General features: G+C 38.9%; 1 protein-coding gene across 1 annotated transcript; it reads left to right on the top strand.

The window, feature by feature from the left end:
- The first annotated feature begins 1,409 nt into the window (after positions 1 to 1,409).
- Positions 1,410 to 25,165, top strand: LOC118281031 (cholesterol 7-desaturase nvd). Its single transcript, XM_050700955.1, has 9 exons — positions 1,410 to 1,572; positions 15,555 to 15,840; positions 16,372 to 16,555; positions 17,160 to 17,345; positions 18,307 to 18,479; positions 19,171 to 19,276; positions 20,524 to 20,645; positions 21,604 to 21,774; positions 22,581 to 25,165. The coding sequence occupies exons 2-9, from the start codon at positions 15,592 to 15,594 to the stop codon at positions 22,743 to 22,745; spliced, it is 1,356 nt and encodes a 451-aa protein (XP_050556912.1). The 5' UTR covers positions 1,410 to 1,572; positions 15,555 to 15,591; the 3' UTR covers positions 22,746 to 25,165.
- The last annotated feature ends 229 nt before the right edge of the window (positions 25,166 to 25,394 follow it).

Here is a 25,394-nt window from a genome sequence, read left to right as displayed (position 1 = left end):
CAAATTGTATTGTCCTTAGGTAGTCCAGTAGGTAGTAGGGAAACCATTCAGAGCTCGCACATTCCCATATAAAAAAAGCTTAGCTGAGTCCGTTTCCACCAGTGCTAAGTTATGTATACCAATGAATTTAATTGGTGAAAGCCAAACGCATTCACAGCAACGTAGCATAGCACATCTCTAGTGGAAAAGCGAGCTAAGTAGTAAGGTTTTTAACAAAAAGCCTTACTTTTTTTTGAGGGGGGAAATTCATCTAATTACTTCTCCCGCCTTGGGCGAGGCGAGAGGGAGTGTCAGACTCATACTGACTAAAAACCACCCCGTTCCTTCTCCTGCTTTTCAAGCCGGAGCCCCGGTAAACCCGCTAGGTAGTCCGCAGCTCCGGAAAAGCCTTACCTAACATAATTATATTAAACACTACAATCCATCTTCTCCCCTATCTATCTCCCGCTTATAAACTAAACTCGAATCTTAAACTTCCATACTAACAATAAGGTTTATCTCAACAATAACCAACACGATAAAATGCGCAGCTCGAGTATGCGATGTATCGATAGTAGGGAAACCATCCATAGCGCGCATCTTTCCATATACATAATTCCATTCCACCATTGCTAAGCTATGTGTACCAATGACTGCACGGTTGGCGCGGTGGCTGGGCAACTGGCTGCCGTGCAACGTGTAGCGGGTTCGATTCCCGCACGGAGCAACTCTTTGTGTGATCCACAAATTGTTGTTTCGGGTCTGGTTGTCATGAGCATGTGAAATTGTATGTTTGTAAATGCACCCACGACACAGGAGAAAATCCTAATGTGGGGCAACGTTTTTTTTTTAAAAAAAGAATGTGATTGGTGGAAGCCAATCGCATCCACAGCAACGTAGCATAGCACATCTCTGGTGGAAAAGCAGGCTAAGGGTGTTAAAAGCCACCCATCTTCTCCCACTATCTATTTCCCTCTTCAAAGTCAAAGTCAAAGCTTTTATTTCAATTAATCCTAAATTAGGCACTTTTGAAACGTCAAATTGAATTGTCCGTCAGTCTGTCTGTCAGTGAAGCTAGGCGCTCGTTCCAAAGTGTAGCTTCGAATGGAAAAGAACGAGCAAGAAACTCCATCGTTACTCTTGTAAACTAAACTCCAAATCTTAAACTTTCCTCCTAACAATAAGGTTTATCTAAACAACAATATGATAAACAAATGAATTATGTAATTCAGCACAGCAGCGACAGAACGCACGTACACCCATCATTTTTTATTCATTACGTATTAATTTTCAAAACATTACATACATACAAAAGCATTATAATACCCTTTTTCAAACCCAAAAACTACACTTATCAACATTTTGACTAACGATTTGGTAAAAAAATAATAATATTTGTTTAAAAAAATTAAATAAGAAATATAAGTTGATATATATTGAATGAAGATACGCAAGGTTAGGCAGTATAGCTACAGCGCTGGCTGTATGCGGACGTCCGTTGCCGCCCTATATTAAAAATATCGCACTACGATTTTGTGTTATCTGTGATTGACGTCCCGCGCTTTTTTCGCGAATGTGACATTTTGACAGTTGGTAAGTTACATTTTATTATTGTTTTATTTTATTTTAGAAGAAATAAATATGTTTTTCTACTGTTATATTGTAGGGAGCTAGTAGATTTGGCTTAATTTAAACTACATAACATTTGTTATCATCTTGGCTGACGATATACGAAAAATTAGCGAAATAGGCCCAGGTGATTCCCCAAAAAAAAAATCACAAAAAGTTAACGGCGTCATTATCCTCAACCAAAAGTTAACAATTCTGCCGATTGAAACACATTTAGTTTCAATAAAATAAGCTGTGACACTGCTCTCAACCAATCCAATCAAAATAAGGATGATAATAAGCTACCATGATGCTTAATAACGCGGGAGAATAATGATTTGTTAAATAAAAGTTAAAGTTTTTTGAAGAAACACCCCTCAGTAGTTACGCCAAAAAGTGCATCATTCTCTTTAAGCTAATTTGAACACTCTTTACTAATACATTATTGACAGTTGGTTAATAACTTTTTTTTATGTTAGAAAATAAATATATTTTAATTTATTTATAGGTGTATTGGTACCCGTTTTTTACCTACGTTAACTTAATATTGTTTTAATTTAGAATTTTTATAGTATTTTTGTTTTTGTAGTATTATTTTTGCTTTGAAACAAATCCAACCATCTAATTAGTCATGAAAATATTCAGTTCTTCTATTGTTTTAAATGGTGTAGATAAGTAATTCATTTTACGAGTTTTACTTATCGTAAAAGATTAATAGATATTAGATGGTTAAACCGTTTGCGTTATAATATTATCAATAGTTGAAAATTACTGCCTCTTTGGTCGAGTGGTCGCAAGTGCCGAGTCGGGCAAAGTATTACTAAGTTTTTTCGGTTTTTCGAAAACGTCTCAGTAGTAGCACGGAGTCTAGAATTGTGCCGGTATATCGCAATAGGCTCACCCCCTATTACATGGGACTAACAACACAAATGGTGAAAAGTGAGTGTACATTGTATAGCGGCATTACGTGCCGTAATGTGCACCTCTGCCTACCCCTTCGGGGATAAAAGGCATAAAAATAAGGTGTAACCATAGACCTTAAAAAAATACTAAATAAGGAACCTGCTTCATATATGAAAGTTTTTAAGTCAAGTAATATCCCTAAAACTTTTTCCCGGGTCTGAAAAATACTATGCTGAAAACCGCATCAAAATAGGTTCAGCGAAACGCGAGACAATCGCGTACAAACATACATACAGGTCAAACTGAGAACCTCTTTTTTGAAGTCGGTTAATGAAAGTCTTCGTTATCAATAACAGTCACTGAAAATCTACAAATACTGGACATAATAGGCCTCCTATTTATTTATTTTTTAACGGGGGGGAGCCATACTTTGGCACGAATGGAAGCCCGCAAATGCGTTACCGCCCTTTTGGGGGTTAGGAATTTAAGAGTTGTTGGGGAATTGGGAAGAGGGGTAATTGGGCCTTCAGTAACCTCACTCACACAACGCAAGCGTTGTTTCACGTCGGTTTTCTATGAGGCCGTGGTATCACTCCGGTCGATCCGACCCATTCGTGCCGAAGCATGGCTCTCCCACACTTAGAATCTTTAATCTTTATCAAATCTATATCGCCTTGATTGATACTTGCGTTTGTACTCAAAAGATTATGTCAGAGAAAATATATTTTATCATATCTTATTGCCTACTATATCTACGAATCTGCACCGAAATTCACCAAAAATGATTCAGCACTTCATGAGTTATCACGTAACACACAAACTTACATTTAAAATATCGACGCAATTACGGTTTCAGTTTAAAGTATTCCGTAATTACTAATCGTAAAATTGTGTAGGTAATGTTAAAATTAATATATGTTTTTCCCCGATAAATAAACTGATTTTCAGTAAGAATGATATCACATCAGCAACTATACGTGGCTTCAGCTCACCAAATGCCTCTTGTCCCACGGAGGTTTGAGCATTAATCACCACGCTAGCTTAATGCGGGTTGGCGATTTCACAATTCCGGAGTGCTGTGGACAACGTAACTGGTTACAGCTCAAAGCAGGCGTCGTTTTTAGTCTGTAAGAGTTTGACTTTCGCCTCGCCCAAGGCGGGACAAGCGCGTTGCCGGCTTTTTGGGGCTTAGGAATTTAAGGGTTGTTGGGAAATCGGGGTTTGGGATGATTGGGAAGGGGGGAATTGTGCCTCCGTAAACCTCACTCACACAACGCAAGCGTTGTTTCACGTCGGTTTTCTGTGAGGCCGTGGTATCACTCAGGTCGAGCCGGCCCATTTTAAATTTTGTATATACTACACTTTTCATGGCAAATGTCGTGGTGAAGCTCGATCTAATACGCCTTAGGGATAGTACTGGTTGTCACCACACGGAATTGTCAAGTAAATAATGTACTTAAACAGTAAATTATTAAGATCTATTATCGTAAAGTATAGATTTAGATAAAATGACAAGTATGCGAGCAATTTCCTACGCGCTAATACTTTATTTACAGTTGATGCATTATCTACGATAGGACACGGTTATTGTATTGATAATTAATAGATTAAGGCCGTAATTGGGGCAATTTTAAAATCTAAGATAATTTTTGTACGGGTTCTAATGGATCCGTAGTAGAATAAAAAAGTATTATGCTTAAAATTTAATAAAATTGATATTAAAAATATAGTCAAAAATTAAAAATATGTAACCGTCGGCGTGGCGATAGCGAGTATCTTATTATGACTGACTAAAAATCATCTCGTTACTACTCCTGCTTTTCGAGCCGGAGCCCCGATAAACCCGCTAGGTAGTCCGCAGCTCCAGATCAGGCATCTGCCCTACTGGATCCCATCTACGACTACCTGCAGGCCGCTCCTAACCAACGCATCACGAAGTACTTGGGCACGTCAAAACCGCGAAGGGATCTAGATGAAATTTGGAACAGAGGTAGACAATGGGCTGAAAGAAAGAAACAAATAAAAGAAAGAAGAACATACAACTAACTTCTTTCTTTCTTACAAAGGTCTGGACAACACATAGGTTACTTTTTAATGGTGGAATACGAGCGAAGCCGCTGACAGAAGCTAGTACCAGTCTATATGATATATTATGAAGTCATAGTTGCAAACAAACAAACATTCAGTCAATACATTGTTCGTACAGGAACAGTTATACAATTGTATTGGTGCTGATATCATTGTGTTTGGACACGCCAATCTCTAGGCACAGTGGTCCGATTTCAATAATTATTTTTGTTTCTAACAATGTTATTGTTGAGGCAGACTTAGGCTTAGTCATGCTAGCTAAGGAGAAGGCGAGGCGGATGAGGGAACGAACCTCCTTACGCCCCAGCCGTCGCGAGAGACACTCTGGGCGTCGGGGATCGCGTGACGATCTCCGGCCACCGTAAGTGCGGGCCTGCGGACGGCGAGCAAGGGTAGCTCGCTGCCCGACCAGAACCAGACCCGTGCGTGTGGCGCGTCGCGTTTTGCGCGCGCCTCAAAAGCCATCGACCTCCACATATAGGGCCCAGTAAGGCTAATTGATCCGGAGCTGCGGACTACCTAGCGGGTTACCGGAGCTCCGGCTCGAAAAGCAGGAGTAGCAACGGCTGGTTTTTAGTCCGTTAAAGTTTGACACTTCTCTCTCGCCTCGCCCAAGGCGGGAGAAGACATCAGACAATTTTCCCCCCTCCAAAAAAGGCCTAATAACTTTAAATAGTTAAGTATTATGTTATCGACTTACTCACGTGACTGTTTGACGAGGAACTCGACTAGTTTCATGCCATGCTAGAGGCTCATATTCATGAGCAGCATTCATAAAAACATTATAATTTATTTAGAATGTTTCACGAAAGTTATAATAAAATTACATTAAATAGTTGGCTTAGTGACATTGTATAGTATAGAGCGGCAAACGAGCAGGCGTATAGGCTGCAACGCCAGAGTACTTTGGATCGCTCTCAGATCATTTTCCGAATTCCACGGAATAAAAGATAAAAATCTTTTTTAAGTATCGTGAGACATACTTAACATAGACATAATTAACCACGCATCCTGCAAGAGTCCCTCTGTGACTTGAAACTGTAAGCCGTTATTTCTAATTAAAAACCTTTGTCTTAAAATTAACAAATATCAAACAAATATGAACAGTATCGATTAAGTCCTTGACGAGTGGCAAAGCACAAAGGAAATAAATTTTAGTTAATACATTAGATTGCAATTAGTATCACTATTCATATATTTAGGTTTATTGCTTATTTATTTGTTTTAACTTCAATCAATGTTAATTATTTCACATAAATGTGCTATAAATAGCCTATATGAATATATGAGTAATTACAAAATAGGTCAGAATTTATTTATAACTAAATTTTTGCAAATATTTAACACACTTGTGTGGCGTATTGGAGGTCGACTGCTCTTATAAAAAAATATCGTCAGAGTGGCGGGGAGCCAGTGGATGCAGGTGGCGGCTTGTCGTTCTACGTGGAGGACTAAGGGGGAGGCCTTTGTTCAGCTGTGGACGTCTCTCGGCTGATGATGGTGATGATGAATATAGTCTTTCTGTCTCATTTCGTGAAGGCCCGGAGGTTTTTACCATGAAGCAAATACAAAGAGGTGATGCCATAATGTCGACACCAGCAATTTATACTACGCTAACTCGAAATTTGGAAAAAACTTTTTTATGCCAAGTTCACAATCACATTGTGCTTGTGTACTGTGACACAAAAACGGCCCTGCCCAATGATATTATAAGTAAAAAGGTGTAGATGGTAATCTATCGCCGCCGCCCATGCACACGCGAAACACCAGAGTTGTTACAAATGTATTGCCGGCCTTTGAGGAATCGGGGATTGGGAAGATTGGGAAAGGGGTAATTGAGGCTACAGTAACCTCACTCACACAACGCAAGCGTTATTTCACCTCAGTTTTTTTGCTCTGCCGTGGTATCACTCCGGTCGAACCGGCCCTGTAGTGCCGAAGCATGGCTCACCCACACTTATATGTGTATGATATTCTATGATAATTATGATAAATGATATTTATTTTGCAAATAGGTTACAATGTAACTCTTTTACACGTCAGTCTCTTAAATAACTAGATGAGGCCGGCATTTCCTATCGGACTACTCTGAGAAGAAATGCCGAAACAAACTCAGAGGTCATAGTCTCTTTTTTCATGGCTGGCAGGAGCTGGATGCGAGTCGCTAGTGATAGAGCAAAGTGGCGAACAATTGGGGAGGCCTATATCCAGCAGTGGACTGCTATAGGCTGATGATGATGATGATAGTCTCTTTTAAAGTCCAGACAAATCAAGTCAAAATGTGAGAGAACCGTGCAAGTTCATTCTGTAGTGGTCTTTAGAGGAAAGAAACACAACAATATGAGCGGACCTGTTCAAATGGCAGCACGCATGTGTCAGTTTACAATCAGCTCAGCTGACGGCTGTTGCTGAATGATAGTAGCAAACGTTATTATTAATTACTTATTGATCCCCAAACCGTTGCGACTCTCCTCTTTTTTTTCGTACGTAATATTTATAACTCCCGTTATCAGAATGTGCGTGTTTTTCCCGTTTTATCAAATACGTTCGTCGCGATAAGAATTGATAATAATCACTGGAGCAGAAATCCGTTATCATTGGCGATAATTTCGAACTTTGATATTATATTAAAGCCTAAGGATGTTAGGATGTGTCCTTAATACATATTTAATGATCCGGAGTTGCGAACTACCTAGCGGGTTTACCGGGTCTCCGGCTCGACAAGCAGGAGTAGGAACGGTGTGGTTTTTAGTCAGTAAAAGTCTGACACTCCCTCTCACCTCGCCCAAAGTGGGAGAAGTCATTGAATGATGTGCCCCCCTTAAAAAAAATACATGTAAAATAATACAATTGGGAGAGCCATGCTTCGGCACGAATGGGCCGGCTCGACCGGAGTGATACCACGGTTGAAAAGAAAACCGACGTGGAACAACGCTTGCGTGACCTTATGAGCTTAGTGATAATTATAAGCTCAGGTTTCCTCACGATGTTTTTCTTCGCTGTTAGTGGTGTCTACATAATCTTACAAAGTACATACATATTACAAAAAACAACGCCACACCTTTTTTCCCAAAGGGGTAGGCAGAGGTGCACATTACGGCACATAATGCTGCTATACAATGTACACCCACTTTTCACAATTTATGTCATAGGACCTATGTAATAGGGCTGAACCTACTGCCAAATACTGGGCACACCAGACTCCGTGCTATTACTTACTTACTAAAGCTCAGCAATACTTTGCCCGACTCGGGAATCGAATCCGATAACCTAGGTCCGCAGTCGCACTTGCGAGCACTCGACCAACCAGTCTTGGCTGGCATTCCATTTAAAATTGTGTCGTCATGTTAAAAATGTCTAGTCAAGTTAATTTGAAATTGTAATTCCTAAATTATTGCATACATTATGCATCTAACTTGCTCTCGATAAGACAAATAAATATTATTAATTAAAAACACATTTTAAACTACTTTTTACCTATTGAAACCATAAATTATTTGCAGTAATTAAAGTAAATGTCAAGATCAACACAATTTTATATATTATATTAAGTGTTCTAAAAGAAACTGTTAAATACAATAATGTTAAATACAATAATTTATAACTACTACTGTAATCTTCAAACACAACACTACCTCACATCGAAACTGCATAAAAAACTGCAGATAATTTATTACAAAAAAACGAGTCTTATTTTCAAAAAAATAATGAATTCAATGTTTATTTTATGTAATAATACTTATAATCAACTGCTTAAGGCTGTTGTTGCATGAAAACTAAACAGAATTTAAACGGAACAAACTAGCGGACAAACGCTATTTTTTTTTAGTTTTTATAAACTATTAAAATTATAAAAACTAAAAAAAATAGCGTTTGTCCGCTCGTTTGTTCCGTTTAAATTCTGTATAACTGACGGAGTGACTGACTGACAGACAACGCACATATAAGTTTTTAAACTGACATGGACACTAACACTACCTAATATCAGAACTTGAGACGGGATATTTACCATGTTTATTTATGTCGATGAGTTTCCGATATTTCGGCACTGTTGCAAGCGCCATGATCACGGATGAAATATCGGAAACTCATAGACATAAATAAACATGGTAAATATCCCGTCTCAAGTTCTAATATTAGTCAATGCACAGTCAAAATTACTGGCCCTAGGAGGCAGAAATTTGGCATGTATGTTCCTTAAGGAGTGTAAATAAACACTAAGAGAAGATTTCCCGAAATTCTTCCTGAAACGAGAAAAACAGGAATCAGCTATTTATGCTTCGTTGTCAGTAGCTAGTTTGAAATATCGCGTGACGTCATTTCTATGTACGTTTTATATTTACAAATGACGTAGCTACGCCCTAAACTTTCATTAGTTTTACCTAAAGAAGTATTGTATTTTTATACGACAAAATACAAAAAATACTTGTCCTAATATTACTAATGTTATAGGTCTTACTAATAGTCCAGTCATTTGGTAGATAAAAAGGGGTTACCTGGAATGTTTTCCGGGAGTTTTGAAAATTGGTGAATTTATAGATTTGGGTATGCTCTTTTCGAATTTCAACTTTGCCACCTCGTACACCCGCCGCTCGCGCCGCCATATTGAAAAAATGGCGCCTAAAAACGGTTTTTTATTAATATCTCCGTTCCGACGCATTTTACGAAAAAATATTTATCTACAAAATTAAACTAGAAAAAATTTCCTACAATTTAAGTATTGATAACTTTTTCATAAAATCAATAGTTTTTGGCGTACGAGCGCCGCAAAGTATTATTAGTCCAGTCAAATTAGGATTTCACCTCGGAATTTGAGATACCCAGCTGTAATTTTGTATATACTTGTATATTGACTGCCTGAAACTTGTCTCAAAACCTACATATGGTAGGGTGTAAGCAACTATTAAATTTTAAGGTCCAAAGGTCCCAAAAAACGTTTTTTTGCGCTTTTTTGGAAATATCTCATTTCCTATGGGTTTTTGGTATTTGCATTTAATACCAATATTGTAGAATACAAAATTCTCTACAACTTTTGTCTAAACTTTTTTTTATACGGTGCACCGTTTCCGAGATAGAGGGCGGAGAGCGCGCGGTCACTGCACCTCTTCAAAAAAATTTTTTTCGTCTAACCTATCCGTGATGGTTGTCTATGGATAGGCCATTAAAAATACGTCATGGTTCCTAAAACCATTTTTCGTCAAAATCAATTGTTTGAAAGATAGACACTTCCAAAGTGGAAAAATGAGGTCTATCGAATGTGTCCTGCCCTCTAACTTTTAAAATAAGTGAGTAAGAAAACTAAAAAAAATATATGCTGTAGATTTTAATGGAAACTTTCAAAGAAAATTGGTTTGAACGAGATATCATCATTAGTTTTTAAGAATTGATACATTTAAAAAAAAACACATTGTTTGTACACGTGGTGGTGCAGATGAATAATACTTTGCGGCGCTCGTACGCCAAAAACTATTGATTTTATGAAAAAGTTATCAATACATAAATTGTAGGAAATTTTTTCTAGTTTAATTTTGTAAATAAATATTTTTTAGTAAAATGCGTCGGAGCGGAGATATTAATAAAAAACCGTTTACAAACAATGTGTGTTGTACAAACAGGGGAGTTTCCTTAGGTTCCTGTTTCTGATGTTATATGTGTTATGTTATATGTTCCACTGTGTCCTCCGGGCGGTCTTTGCAGTGATGACACCCGGGCGTTTCCATCCGCCCAATCAAAAACAGGATCCTACCGAAACTCCTGTGTTCGGTAAGCACCTGCGTCAGGGGGTAGGTGAGGACGCCATGGCGCCTCTCTAGTCACTCCACAAACAGGGGACTTACCTCTGCAATGACAGCGAGCCCAGCCCTCGGTTGCGACAGTCGTTGCTGCACAACACACATTGTTTGTACACGTGGTGGTGCAGATGAATAATACTTTGCGGCGCTCGTACGCCAAAAACTATTGATTTTATGAAAAAGTTATCAATACATAAATTGTAGGAAATGTTTTCTAGTTTAATTTTGTAAATAAATATTTTTTCGTAAAATGCGTCGGAACAGATATATTAATAAAAACCATTTTAGCCGCCATTTTTTCAATATGGCGGCGCGAGCGGCGGTTGTACGAGGTGGCAAAGTTGAAATTCGAAAAGAGCATACCCAAATCTATAAATTCACCAATTTTCAAAACTCCCGGAAAACTTTCCAGGTAAAACTACCAAATGACTGGACTATAATGTCTAATTTTTTCATTGTCTAACTGACGGACTAAATAGATTTTCAATTTTCATAACTTGTTTTCCTCTTTGGAGTCGTAATAAAAAATATATGTATCTAAATGTTACAATAATTCAATTAAACATTATGACCGCGCCTTTACCAAATGCACTGGCCAAGGCTAATTCAGGTCAATTTCAACTTAAAAATGCTAATGCTAAGTAATACTAACTAGTTTACCGCCTATATTACTCGAGATGACATTATAATAATGTCTTACACAGCATCTTTATTCTTAACTAGCTTTCAAACGTGACTTCGTTTGCTAATCCTCACTGGTTTACGTGCGAAAGTGCGTCCTTGTCTTTGTTTCCGAAGGAAAAATGCAAGTCCTTTCCATCATCGAACCACAAGACAATCGGCGAGGCGTCACCGTTTCATGGTAGATATTCCACCCACTCGCACGAAGCGCTTCGCTTCAAGCTTCCTTGTGCGAACTGCTAAGGAATTCCTTGCCAGAGTCTGTGTTTCCCTATTGGGTATAACCTGGGTGTCTTCAAAGCCCGAGTGAATAGGTTGCTTATGGGCAGACGTGCTCCATCGTAGGCCGCATCATCACTTTCCATCAGGCGAGATAGCGGCCAAACGTCGGCCCATTTAACACAAAAAAAATGCACTATTTGAATTAACTACTGGACCTATTTCGCTCATTTTTCGTATATTTTCAGACAATATAATAAGTGGTTAAAATTAAGTCAGAAGAGGTTTCCCCATACGGTACCTATACTTTCTAAAATGATTTAGACACCATTGACAAACGGTAAAGAAAAACATCGTAAGGAAACCTGGGCTTATAATTTCTAATTATTATAAGTTTGAAATTGCCAACCCGCATTGAGCAAGCGTGGTGATTAATGCTCAAACCTCTGTGTGAGAAGAGGGCTTTGGTCAGCAGTGGCCACTTATAGGCTGTTGATGTGTGTATGTATTGTTAAGGGCTGATGTGTTTATTTCTTAGACCACTCGAGTACAACCATAGCTTGAAAGCTAGTCTAGCTAGATCCTCTCAAATGGTGTCGAACCTTAAAAAATGATTTATTGATAAAATAATTAGCGGTCAGATATTTCTGACTGTCCGTCTGTATGTTTGTGCACGCATCACGTTAAGACTACCTATCCAATTTTGAAGCCATTTTACAGATGTATGTCTTCTTTCAACTTAACTTCTGGTACATATAACTAATCGTATAACTCACTTAATGATAGTGACAGTTACCAACAACTTCATATAAAATACAAGACATAAACAGAAACTATAAAATTCCTATATCGTAAAAAAATGTTTTTCTTTAGGTGGAAATATAAATATCGTGTATCGTAAATAAAAATATAGTGTAGGTACATATAACTTTAGCCTGTATATAATGTATATACCACATGACTGTAGTCTACATAATATTCTGAAAAAAACGGAACTTAATATAAACATAAGTTTACAAACACACCTCTTTTTTTGAGGAGAAAAATCATCCAATGACTTCTCCCGCCTTGGGCGAGGCGAGAGAGAGTGTTAGACTCTTACTGACTAAAAACCACCCCGTTCCTACTCCTGCTTTTCGAGCCGGAGCCCCGGTAAACCCGCTAGGTAGTCCGCAGCTCCGGACCGGACACACCCCTATCTACTCCTTACCCAGAATAAGTATGATGTGATGATGACTAAAACATCTATATCAGGCTTTCTTTATCACTTATTTCATTTTATCATTACTATTGCGGTGACTAAGCCAAATAAAATAAGCAGAAAGCAGAGTTCTTTTAACATCCATTTTTTAAATCGAAGTATCGCCTATACAGTTGCTACTACCATCAGTTGACTGGACAATCTCTTTACATGAGCTGCTGTTTACATGTGAACATTAGCTCATGACGATACCTATGTACGTATCGCCTGGACAGTCACCGCTACCATCAGTTGACTGGACAATCTCTTTACATGAGCTGCTGTTTACATGTGAATATTAGCTCATGACGATACCTAAGTACGTATCGCCTGGACAGTCACCGCTACCATCAGTTGACTGGACAATCTCTTTACATGAGCAGCTGTTTACATGTGAATATTAGCTCATGACGATACCTAAGTACGTGTCGCCTGGACAGTCACCGCTACCATCAGTTGACTGGACAATCTCTTTACATGAGCTGCTGTTTACATGTGAACATTAACTCATGACGATACCTAAGTACGTGTGTCGCCTGGACAGTCACCGCTACCATCAGTTGACTGGACAATCTCTTTACATGAGCTGCTGTTTACATGTGAACATTAACTTACCTAAGTACGATTGCTGTTACTAAGCAAAACAGTGACAACTTGACCTATATTTTTATTAAAATTTGCTTGCTTTAGTACTTAGTGTAAACCTTGTAAGGTCGCAAATTTCTAGATATTAAGTCTACGTATTTGTATTCGGTAATATGATCGGTACATGTGTCAGATATCTGTTTAATATGTTTACGTGTTAAACATACTTCTTCATACTTCCTTTTCATTACAAACGTCATAGAAATATCGTTACTTGTTACATAAGTCGTGGTGGCCCGGAGGTTTAAGACGCCCGCTTCTCATGCATAAGGGTGCGTATTCTAAACCTACCAACGGCAAATACCAATGTGATTTTTTTTTAGAAAATGTTGTGAGGAAACCTAGGCTTATAATTTCTAATTATAAGTTTAAAATCGCCAACCCGCATTGAGCAAGCGTGGTGATTAATACTCAAATCTTCTTCCTGCGAGAAGAAGGCTTTAGTCAACAGTAGCCACTTATAGGCTGTTGATTTTTTTTATGGCATAAGCCGATAAACGATCAAACGGATCAGCTGTTGCTAAGCAATCGCCGCCGCCCATAGACACCCGAAACACTAGAGGCGTTACAAGTGCATTGCCTGCCTTTTGGGGGTTAGGAATTTAAGAGTTGTTGGGGGAATCGGGACTTGAGAAGGAGGTTCTAAGGTAATTGGGCCTCCGGTAACCTGACTCACACAACGCACGCGTTGTTCACGTCGGTTTTCTGTGTTTCTTGGTATCACTCCGGTTGAGCCGGCCCATTCGTGCCGAAGCATGGCTCTCCTACACTTGTGTATGATACTATATCTTCGGATATAAACATGACCTACGCTATATCAGATAACAAATAGTATTCGTATCTAATCTAAAAACTAGACTTCCTTTACCACACTTCATTTTTCTAATCGTGATAACTATGAAATCTCAAGGAAACGTAGATAGTAGAACAAACGTAGGTTTTAATCCGGATTATTCCAAATTTTGATGGGTTAGACTACTTTTCCACCACAGATGTGCTATGTAGCTATGCTTTTTTATGAAGGAAAATCATCCAATGACTTCTGCCGCCCTGGGCGAGAAAAGGAGTGTCAGACTCTTACTGACTAAAAACCACCTCGTTTCTACTCCTGCTTTTCGAGCCAGAGTCCCGGTAAACTTACACAGCTCCGAATCAGGCATTAGCCCTACTGAGCCCCATCTGTGGTGGTCTGATGGCTCTTTGAGACGCGCCGTACGCACGGGTCTAGTTTTGGTGGGGGTCGGCGAGCTACCCTTACTCGCCGCTCCGTAGACCCGCAAATGAAGGATGTTATGGCTAACGCTGTTGAAACTATTTGACCGTTTCCAGGACCAGACGATACTGAGCTACGTCCCTGTACGAGTAAAATATGCTATGAAGATGCCTCACCGCTAAGTAGCTGTGCGAGGAAGATGCGCAGTTCAAGTATGCGATGTATCGATAGTAGGGAAACCATCCATAACATGCATCTTTCCATATAAAAAACATAGTTTAGCTGAGTCCATTTCCACCAGTACTAAGCTATGTGTACCAATGAATATGATTGGTGGAAGCCAAACGCATCCACAACAACGCAGTATGCGGACAACGTAAAATGTTACCGGGGTTTCGGCTCAAAGCAGGAGTAGGAACGGGGTGGTTTTTAGTCAGTAAGAGTCTCACACTCTCTCCCACCTCACCCAAGGTGGGAGAAGTCATTGGATGATTTCCCACCTCAAAAAAAAACACGTAGCATAGCACATCTCTGGTGGAAAAGCACCGTAGTTCAGCAGGCAACTGTCATGGCTTGCTGATATTAATCGTTTTAAATCTGTTATTAAAGCATGAACTGTAAATAAATTCTACTAACTATTGTATATTTGTTTGTGTTACAGTATAATAAATTAATGTAGTATGTCTAAATAATTTTATACTTAGATATACATAGTTAATTATCTACCGATAAATATATAATTGGTATTATATAATACCATGGTATATTAGGCTGCCTCGTTAGTCGCGTGGTCGCAAATGTGACTGCCGGATAAAGGATCTGGAGTTCGCTTCCGGGCCGGGCATTGTAGAACTGGGCGTTTTTCGGCTTTTCAAAAAAGTTCTCTGTAGAAGCACGGAGTCTGGAATTGTGCCCAGTATATGGCAATAAGCTCACCCCCTATTACATGGGACTTACAACACAAATGGTGACCCGGGGATTGAACCCGAGACCCCTTGTCCGGCAGTCGCACTTGCAATCACTCGACCCATAAGCCAGGCAATTGTGAACAAAAACCATTTAACATATTGAACGCCGTGGTGGTCACCGGTGACCGACGTTACCGGAGGATTTGCCTTCAACAGTTTTCTATTGGCAGTTAAAGACTTAAACATCCACTACTAACAATAACTTTTCTTCTTTACAGATGCAAAAAGAATATTCCCCATTTCAAAAATTCCAAAATGGAGTCCTGCTCGAAAATGACAGATGACGTTTTTGACAGATACCTACACAGCGACTGTCAAAATGGTTTAACGAAGCAACATGTCAAAGAAACGATTGTATCGTATTTAAACTTCACATTTGCGTTTACTTTGACAGTTTTCGAATTAATATATGACTATAGTTCATATATTTTAATGGCTGTCGCTTTGTATTACTTCTTGTTGATTTTATATAGGAGTTATGTCAATCCTATTATATTTAAGAAGGTAAGCTATTTTTGGTTTGTGATTTATTTTTTGTCATGGTATACCTAAGTCGGTCGATAGACGGGTCAACTGGTGGTAAGCTATCGCCGCCGCCTATGGGCACTTGAAACACCAGAGGCGTTACAAGTGCGTTGCCGGCCTTTTCGGGGTTAGGAATTTAAGGGTTGTTGGGGAATGAGAAGATTGGGAATTTCTCAATCACACAACGAAATTTTTCTAAAAATCAAAGGATCCCGATTTTATTCAACTTGCCTGGGAACTGGGAATTCAACCCGAATTTTGCTCAACCAGTAGACCAATGACACAGTCAATATACTACGTAATGCAAATAAATACAGATGTACCTAATAATACAAAACAAAAAACTTAATATGGATGAAGTTTCTTGCTCGTTCTTCTCCATTCGAAGCTACACTTTGGAACGAGCACCTAGCTTCACTGACAGACAGACTACCGACTCCAATTTGACGTTTCAAAAGCCTAATTTAGGATGAATTGAAATAAATACGTTGACTTTGAATATTTTTCCAGGAATTCACAGAGATCGGCTTCGAGCACATCCCCCCGGGTCCGGACAGGGATAGGATCATATCCAGGGCCCAGACTGCCAAGAAAATAGGCAGCAAGACTCCCCCACCATACCCTAATGGTTGGTTTGCAGTCGCCGAGAGCAGGGAACTAAAGAATGGCAGCGTCGTTTCAGTTGATGCACTCGGTGAGTAGCGACATCTGTTGTTCAGTAGCGGAAGCTTTTATTAAAGTTAAATGTTGCGTGAATGTTGTTCAACTTAATGGCTCTGATTCATTGATTTCTGATTAGTTTATACACACATTAGGCTACGATGGGACTGACATACGCTGTGTGGTATAAAAGTCCCTAAAATAAATAAAATTAAAAAAAAATTGTTAAAGATGTTTGTAACGCCATCTATTGTTGAGTAGCTAAAGCTTTAATTGTGTGATAGTGTTTTAGAGATGAGTAGGTACAAAATAGTTTATAGAGGATAAAATTTACACATTGACTTTTACCGAGCTGTTTAATGGATAAAAAGTACTCGATAGGTAATTTAGTTCATCTCACACGGAGAAGGTTTGAGCATTAATGCACTGGTGATTTCAAACTTATACGTCGACATCGCACAGCCCACGTCGCCGTGATTTTTAGTCATTTAGTATAATATAGTAACCAGTAATATGCTAAAATAGTAGTATACTAGTAAAATAGTAGAACTTGAACTAAAAAATAGTACGCTAAATAGACATATCCCACGATAGTTATAATAAAAATGCAATATTAATTCCTACATTTGCCTCGTCAGGCCAAAACCTCTGCATCTACCGCGGAGAGGACGGCGTGGCGCGCTGCGTGGACGCCTACTGCCCCCACTTGGGAGCCAACCTGGGCATAGCAGGCACCGTCAGCGGGTCCTGCATCGAGTGCCCCTTCCACAAGTGGCGGTTTGGGGAGAACGGGGCCTGCGTCAGTGTGCCTGGAGTTGAACATGGTTTGTATAATATTGTTATTACCTATTTTATTTATTTCGTTTAAAATGGTACAGGATATAACTTCTTCTTCTTCTTCATCTACTCTAATAACATCTTCTGATTTATTTCGTTGCGGGATCCAAGATAGTCATTCATGTCCCTAGGTCGCGCCGGACTTCAGTCTTCCGGTGTTTACATGTTTGTATCTACTGTAGATTCTTGCTTACAAGAGTTGCAGCGGTATGGGAGGTTGTGGCGGGCTTGTCCCGGTGAAAAAAAAAAGGTTCAAGGATATGACTTATAAACGTAAGCGTCCACAGGCCCGCATCGCACGCAACGAATTTTAGTTTGTCTTGTATAGAAACTCATACAACTGCGTCCACTGATCCGCATCGTACGGACCGCATCTTCCGCAACCGGACAAGGGGTCTTGGGTTCGATTCCCGAGTCGGCCAAAGTATTACTGGGTATTTTTGAGTTTTTCAAAAATTTCTCAGTAGTAGCACGGAGTCCGGAATTGTGACCAGTATATGGCAATAGGCTCATCTCCTATTACATGGGACTTATAACACAAATGGTGAAAAGTGGGTGTACATTGTATCGCGGCATTACGTGCCGTAATGTGCACCTCTGCCGACCCCTTCGGGGATAAAAGGCGTCACGTTACTTTTTTTTAAATAGGCCCAGTATTTCAAGCAAAAAGTGCATTATTCTCTTTGAGCTAATTTGAACACTCTTTACTTTAAGAATACGGCGTTTTTTTCGCAAACTTTTTTTAAAAGTTGCCCTACTTTAGGATTTTCTCGTATGTCGTTTACAAACATACAATTTCACATGCAAAGTAACACCCAGACTCGAAACAACAATTTGTGGATCACACAAAGAGTTGCTCCGTGCGGTCTGTCAGTCGAACTCGCCACCGCCACCGCACCAACCATGCAGTCAAACAGCATTGTATCAGTTAATTCTTATTTTCCACAGCACCAAAAGGAGTGTCCATAAAACATTGGAAGACAGTTGAAAGAGACGGTGCAGTGTGGGTCTGGTATGATGCTGAGGGCAGAGAACCACTGTGGATAGTTCCAGAGCTGCCTGAACTCAAGAGTTGGGGCTATCGGGGAAGGAACGAATATGTTGTCAGCGCTCATATACAAGTAAGTTATTTTTTTAAGTATTTTTTTAGGGGAAATATTATCGAATGACTTCTCCCGCTGTAATAGAGCTGATGTCTGGAGGCCTACTCTAATTCAACGAAAAACGAAGTTTCGTCCGAAACTTCGCAAATTTCGTACTACAATTGCATTTATTACGAACATTCGTGAACAATAATAATATGAAAGAATGAAATGAAGATAAATAAATAGGTTTTGATTTAAAATTAAAAATAAAACGTTATTTTAATTAATTTCATTAGTAAATCAATAAAACCTACGGCCGAAGATTAAACGAAACTTCGCATTCGAGAACCGGACTAACCCTACTGATCCGGAGCTGCGGACTACCTAGCGGTTTTACCGGGGCTCCGGCTCGAAAAGCAGGAGTAGGAACGGGGTGGTTTTTAGTCAGTAAGGGTCTGACACTCTCGCCTCGCCCAAGGTGGGAGATGATTTTCCTCCTTTAAAAAAAACTAATATTCTAAATGTGAAAGTTTGGATGTTTGTCCGTCAATCACGCTGAAACTACTGTACAGACAGGGTATAAGCTGACTTGGGGGATAGGATACTTTTTATCCCATGCAAACGCGGGCGAAGCCGGCCTGGTAGAAGCTAGTGGTTAATAATATCAGCTGATAGCAGGAGTAGCTCTTGTAATCCAAAGTTTTAAGTTTTGTTTTATATCTTGCAGGAAATTCCAGAGAATGGTGCTGATGTTGCCCATTTGAACGCGGTACACACTATGTCACTGCTGTCTGGCTTAGGAGAGAAATATCCACTGCTGAATGATTTGATAGGTAAGTTCTATCTTAGATTTAGACCAACAATTATATTCTATGACTTAATTGGGACAAGCCCGCCACAACCTCCCATACCGCTGCAACTCCTGTGCACCAGGATCTACAGTAGATACAAACATGAAAACACCGGAACACTGAAGTCCGGCGCGTCCCAGGGACATGAATGACTGTCTTGAATCCCGCAACGAAATTATTCAGAAGATATTATTAGAGGAGAAGAAAAAGAAAACGATAGTTTCCACTTCCCTCGGTGAATTTAATGCAGGAGACAGAACAAATTAAGCTTAAAGGCACAAAAGAGACTGCATAACTGGGAGAATACCGTTTTATGACTAAGTGCCATACTCATTTTTTATGGTATAAGCCGGTGAACGAGCAGACGGATTATCTGATGGTAAGCAATCGCCGCCGCCCATGGACACCTGAAACACCAAAGGCGTTACAAGTGCGTTACTGGTCTTTTGGGGGTTAGGAATTTGAGGATTGTTACGGAATCATGGATTGGGATGATGGGAAAGGAGGTAATTGGGTCTTTGGTAACCTCACTCACACAACGCAAGCGTTGTTTCACGTCGGTTTTCTGCTCGGCCGTGGTATCACTCCGGTCGAGCCAGCCCATTTGTGCCGAAGCATGGCTCTCCCACACAAGTACCTATAAAAATATGATACCTATAAGTTTTTAAACTGACATGGTCACTAACACTAGAATTGAAACTTAAACCGGGATATTTACCATGTTTTTAATATTTATGAGTTTCCGATATTTTATCCGTGATCATGGCGCTTGCAACAGTGCCGAAATATCGGAAACTCATAAATATTAAAAAACATGGTAAATATCCCGGTTTAAGTTTCAATTTTATTCTTTTATTCATTAAATTCATTAAAAAAACGTTGCCCCACACTAGGATTTTCTCCTGTGTCGTGGGTGCGTTTACAAACATACAAGTTCACATACACATGACATCCAGACCCGAAACAACAATTTGTGGATCACACAAAGAGTTGCTCCGTGCGGGAATCGAACCCGCTACCCGTTGCGCGGCAGCCAGTTGCCCAGCCACCGTACCAACTGTGCAGTCTCAAGTGTGCAGTCAACTGTGCAGTTATCAAGAAATGTTTGGTTAGGTCTTAATATAAATAGAATTAGAACGTGATTTGGTGATGTCTATTTGTACCAAGCATGGTTCTCCTACACAAGTATAAAAAATATGATAATTATCACGTCTCCCCCTATATTCCAGGATGCCATGTCTGGTCGGCTACGTGGGCGAGGAATGAGGATCACACAGCATCAATGACGTTGACACACGACTACAAAATCATGAAGTGTGACCTGGGGCATGTCGATGTTAAAGTTACACAGGTAAGGCTATTTATTTATTAAGGTTATTTATTTTTTTATTTATTTATTTACTCTTTATGCACATCAATGTGTACAAAGGTGGGCTTAATGCAGTGGGCATTTTCTACCAGCCAAACCTTTAGGTGATGCAGTGAAAAACCAGTGGTAGGTGCATGGAGCAAGTAAATACAGAAAAGCTCAGGTGGAAAAATAGATCTTATGTTTACTTTTACTAGCTTTCTGCCACGCGCTTTTTCGAAAGGTTGGGGGCAAATTTCCTAAAAAATAGTAATGAAAAAGTCACAAATTCTAAGCCCAACTACATTTGTAGACTACTACAAACCAATTTTTAGCTTTCCATCTTGAAAATAGGATAGATGACTAATTTTTATTTTAATGTCCGTCTTGTAGATTATTTTAAAACATTAGACACGTATTTTTAATTTTCTTACGGAAACAAATACTTTCGAAGATATTATATCGATTTGAAAAATCTCCCACTCCTAAACTTTGATTCATATTGTCTAAGTATTGTTATGTTAGATGACAAAATAAAAAATAAAATACAAAAAGTCACTTTGAATAGTCCACCATACCAATTTAAACTTTCTGTCTTAAAAATAGGATAGATCACATTATATTAATAAAGTCTTGTAGATTGTTTTAAAACATTATACAAGTATTTTTATTCCCTTACGGAAACAAATACTTAGATTTGAAATACTGCGTGACGTCACTTCTAAGTACGTTTTATACTTAAAAATAACGTAGGTAGCTCCCACTCCTAAACTTTGATTCGTTTTATCTTACTACTATTATCTTATACGACATCATAAAAAAATACGTATCTTATATTTTTTTCATTGCCTAACTGACGGACGAAATAGACTTTAAATTTCCATACCCCGTCATCATCCTTATTAAATCTCATTCTATACATGCCTTTTCTTTTTCTAAAACCCTTATTTATCTTTCACAGATTGGACCAGGCCACGTCCGCCTATTCCTAAGCACCCCAGTGGGACCTATATTAGTCTCCCAGTCTGTCACTCCGATAGCACCTAACTTACAAAAAGTAATACATCGCATGTTTTCTCCTACTTACAACGCCCCCTTCGCTGCGTTGTCCGTTAAGGCAGAAGGCGCTATGGTGAGTTAAATTATTTATTTATATTGTAATCTGGAAATACATAGTAACTTTAACCAAAACAAAATCATATCACGTCACATCAACAGCCTATAAGTGGCCATTGCTGACCAAATACCCCTTCTCACACGGAGAAAGATTGAGCATCAATCACCACGCTTGCTCAATGCGGGTTGGCAATTTTAAAGTTATTATTAAAAACTTCCATACAGAGGTCTCGGGTGCGATCCCCGAGCCGGGCAAAGTAATACTGGACTTTTTTCGGTTTTTTGACAATTTCTCAATAGTAGCACGAATCTGGAATTGTGTCCAGTATATGGCAATAGGCTCACCCCCTATTACATGGGACTTATAACACTAATGGTGAAAAGTGAGTGTACATTGTATAGCGGCATTAAGTACCGTAATGTGCACCTCTCTCTACCCTTTCGGGGATAAAAAGCATGATTTATTTATTTATCTAATCTTGAATGTACACAATACAAAATAAATAATACATAAGGCGAAATTAATGCCGTATGGCATTCTCTACCAGACAACCTTTGGGTTTAAAGAGAAAATCTGCGAAAATAAGGCTGTCTGCGTGATGTTGAAGAAGCAGAATTGAAAATGATAAGCCCATGTTTCCTCACGATGTTTTCCTTCACCGTTTGTCGATAGTGACATCCTCAACAAACACTAACCAAAAAACCAAATCGTTGACACGTTGAACGCTGTGGTGGTCACCGGTGACCGACGTAAGCGGAGGATTTGTTTTCAACAGTTTTCTATTGACAATCAAAGACTTAATCCATGTTTCTTTTTTCCAGTTTGAACGAGACATCGTAATATGGAACAGCAAGCGCTTCGTCTCAGCACCGGCTTACGTCAAAACTGACAAGACCATCAGAGCCTTCAGAAATTGGTTTGCACAATTCTACAGTGAAAACAGCATACCTTTCAGAGAAGCCATTAATAATCCTTTAGACTGGTGATTTTCTATACTATGTACGTTTTAACATGTCTTTTTTAGACTAGTAAATGAATTGGCGTGTTATATTGATGGTTGAGGGCGCTAGTGAGTAGAGTGAGTGAGAGTAATAAAGTTTTATGCTGGGGCCACACTAATGGAATATGCCATTTGATTATGGCGATAATTGATGTTTGTACGAACATTTTTTTTTACTTTATTTATTATTTACACAAAACAATAATACAATAAATAACAAATAGCAACCAAAAAACCACTAAGGTTTAGAACCGTGCTATGGAATCTGGCTTAAATGTTGCAATATGGAGGTAGGTACAATAATTTTGCTTAAATAGTACTTTAAAGTTCATAATCGTTCATTTGTTTTCAAATCAATGGCATATTCCATTAGTGTGACCCCAGCATTAAGAATTGCTTAGGAGTCAGGGGCGTAGCTAGAGCCGTATCTGCTGTATCAATTATACGGGAGCCCCAGTCCACAGACGCCCCAAACATAAGCTCCCTGTTAATGTAAGGTTGAGGCTTGAGAGACCTTCTTTTCTTTTTCTTTTTTTATAAAACGTTGCCCCGCATTAGGATTTTCTCCTGTATCGTGTGTGCGTTTACAAACATACAAGTTTACATGCACATGACACCCAGACCCGAAACAACAATTTGGGGAACAAATAAAGAGTTGCTCCGTGCGGGAATCGAACCCGCTACAGTGCAGTCAACAGACACAGTCACAAGACAGGATGGGAAAAGTAACTACATGATTTTCTCCCACCTAAAAGGGGGCCCCAAATAAACATTTATACGGGGCCCCGCAAAAACACGCTACGCCACTGTAAAGAATGGAATTATGAGATCGAATGAGAAGATTAAAAAGAATATAATTATATGTAAAGTAGAATACCTATACTTTTCTTTGCAATAAGCGTTTCGCTTCATGCTTCCTTGTGCGAACTGCTAGGGAGTGGAACTCCTTGCCGGAGTCTGTGTTTCCTGTTGCTTATAACCTGGGTGTCTTCAAAGCCCGAGTGAATAGGTTGCTTATGGGCAGACGTGCTCCATCGTAGGCCGCATCATCACTTACCATTAGGCGAGATAGCGGCCAAACGTTGACCAAAATGTAAAAAAGGTTGATTTGATAAAATGTTGCCATAGGACAAATAATATAGCTAAAATTATTGAATGAGTAAAAAGATAGTCTTGACTATGATTACAACGAAATTCAGTTGCTGAGTTGCGAATTTCTATAACGCATTTTCAACCTTATAACTCTTAGTAATACAGTCACAAATCAATTATTGTGATTTGTAATTTAACGACCAATTTCCTTTGTAAGCAACATCGAGACCTTTGTATATGCTTAATGGTTGAGACTCAGAGAAAAATGGCACGGACCACTAGCGCCACCTACTATTAGTAACCGACAACTGTCAAAAAAGAATAGTTGACTAGCCAGTGATGTCAATTTTAAGTAGCACTTTACATGTCATAAACTAATAACTGTCATACTCAGAGACAAACGACCGAATACTCAATTTTAAGTTGTACTTAAATATCGTGCTATCTCTGTCATTTTATAAAGAACTAGCTACTACCGCGCGGTTTCACCCGCTCTGCTTGGCTCCTATTGGTCATAGCGTGATGTTTTATAGTCTATAACCTTCCTCGACAAATGCACTATCTAACATAAAAAGAATTATTCAATTCGGACCAGTAGTTTCAAAGATTAGCGCGTTCAAACAAACAAACAAACAAACTCTTCAGCTTTATAATATTAGTATAGATTGATAGTCCAGAACTACATTTGAGAGCGTCTTAAAATTGAGTAGCGTTTGAGTATTCAGTTCATATCTGAAGTAAAATACGTCGAGCGTATCATCGGTCGTACTGACGTATCATCGGTCGTACTGACGTATCATCGGTTGAGAGTGAACGGCCAATTGTTTTTCTATACATTTGTCTGTTCTGGCGTTACGCGACCGATGATACGCGACGCATGTTCCGTCAGATATGAACCGACAATCAACGATTATTTAAACTATTCCTTAGTAACGATTTGGTTCCAAAAACAATTGCTAAGGACCGTATTAAGTAACCATTAAATGACTCTGAGTACGGTAAAACTAATATTAATGAATTAATGAGTGAAAATTACAAAATATTGTAGATAGGAATAGTAAAATAATATATCTGTTAACTAAAGATGACTTTTAAATTGTTCAATTTATCTAATTATTACAAACATTGTGTTTAGAAAAATATGTACTTTTGAGTCGAAATAGTGATTTTTAGAATAGTTTATTGTTTAAGAACAATTTAATTTATCTAAACTTTATTATAACTTTCGTGAGACATACTTAATTAATTATTATGTTATCGGCTTACTCACGTAACTGTTTGACGAGGAACTCGACTAGTTTCAAGCCATGCTAGAGGAATGCTGCTCATGAATATAAGCCTCTAGCATGGCTTGAAACTAGTCGAGTTCCTCGTCAAACAGTTACGTGAGTAAGCCGATAACATAATCATTATATTATAAACTTGAAAATCATTGTCCAATTGTGCAAAATTCTAGGTAGGTACAAATTTGAAATAAACAAAAGACGTGTGTCATCTATATTACATTGTGTTGTGAATATTAGTTCCTTGTACATAAAGTTAC

The sequence above is a fragment of the Spodoptera frugiperda genome, chromosome 19 (assembly GCF_023101765.2).
Source record: "Spodoptera frugiperda isolate SF20-4 chromosome 19, AGI-APGP_CSIRO_Sfru_2.0, whole genome shotgun sequence".
NCBI classification, from domain to species: Eukaryota; Metazoa; Arthropoda; class Insecta; order Lepidoptera; family Noctuidae; genus Spodoptera; species Spodoptera frugiperda.
The sequence above is the reverse complement of the archived record's forward strand: the minus strand, read 5'-3'. Positions and strand labels throughout refer to the sequence as shown.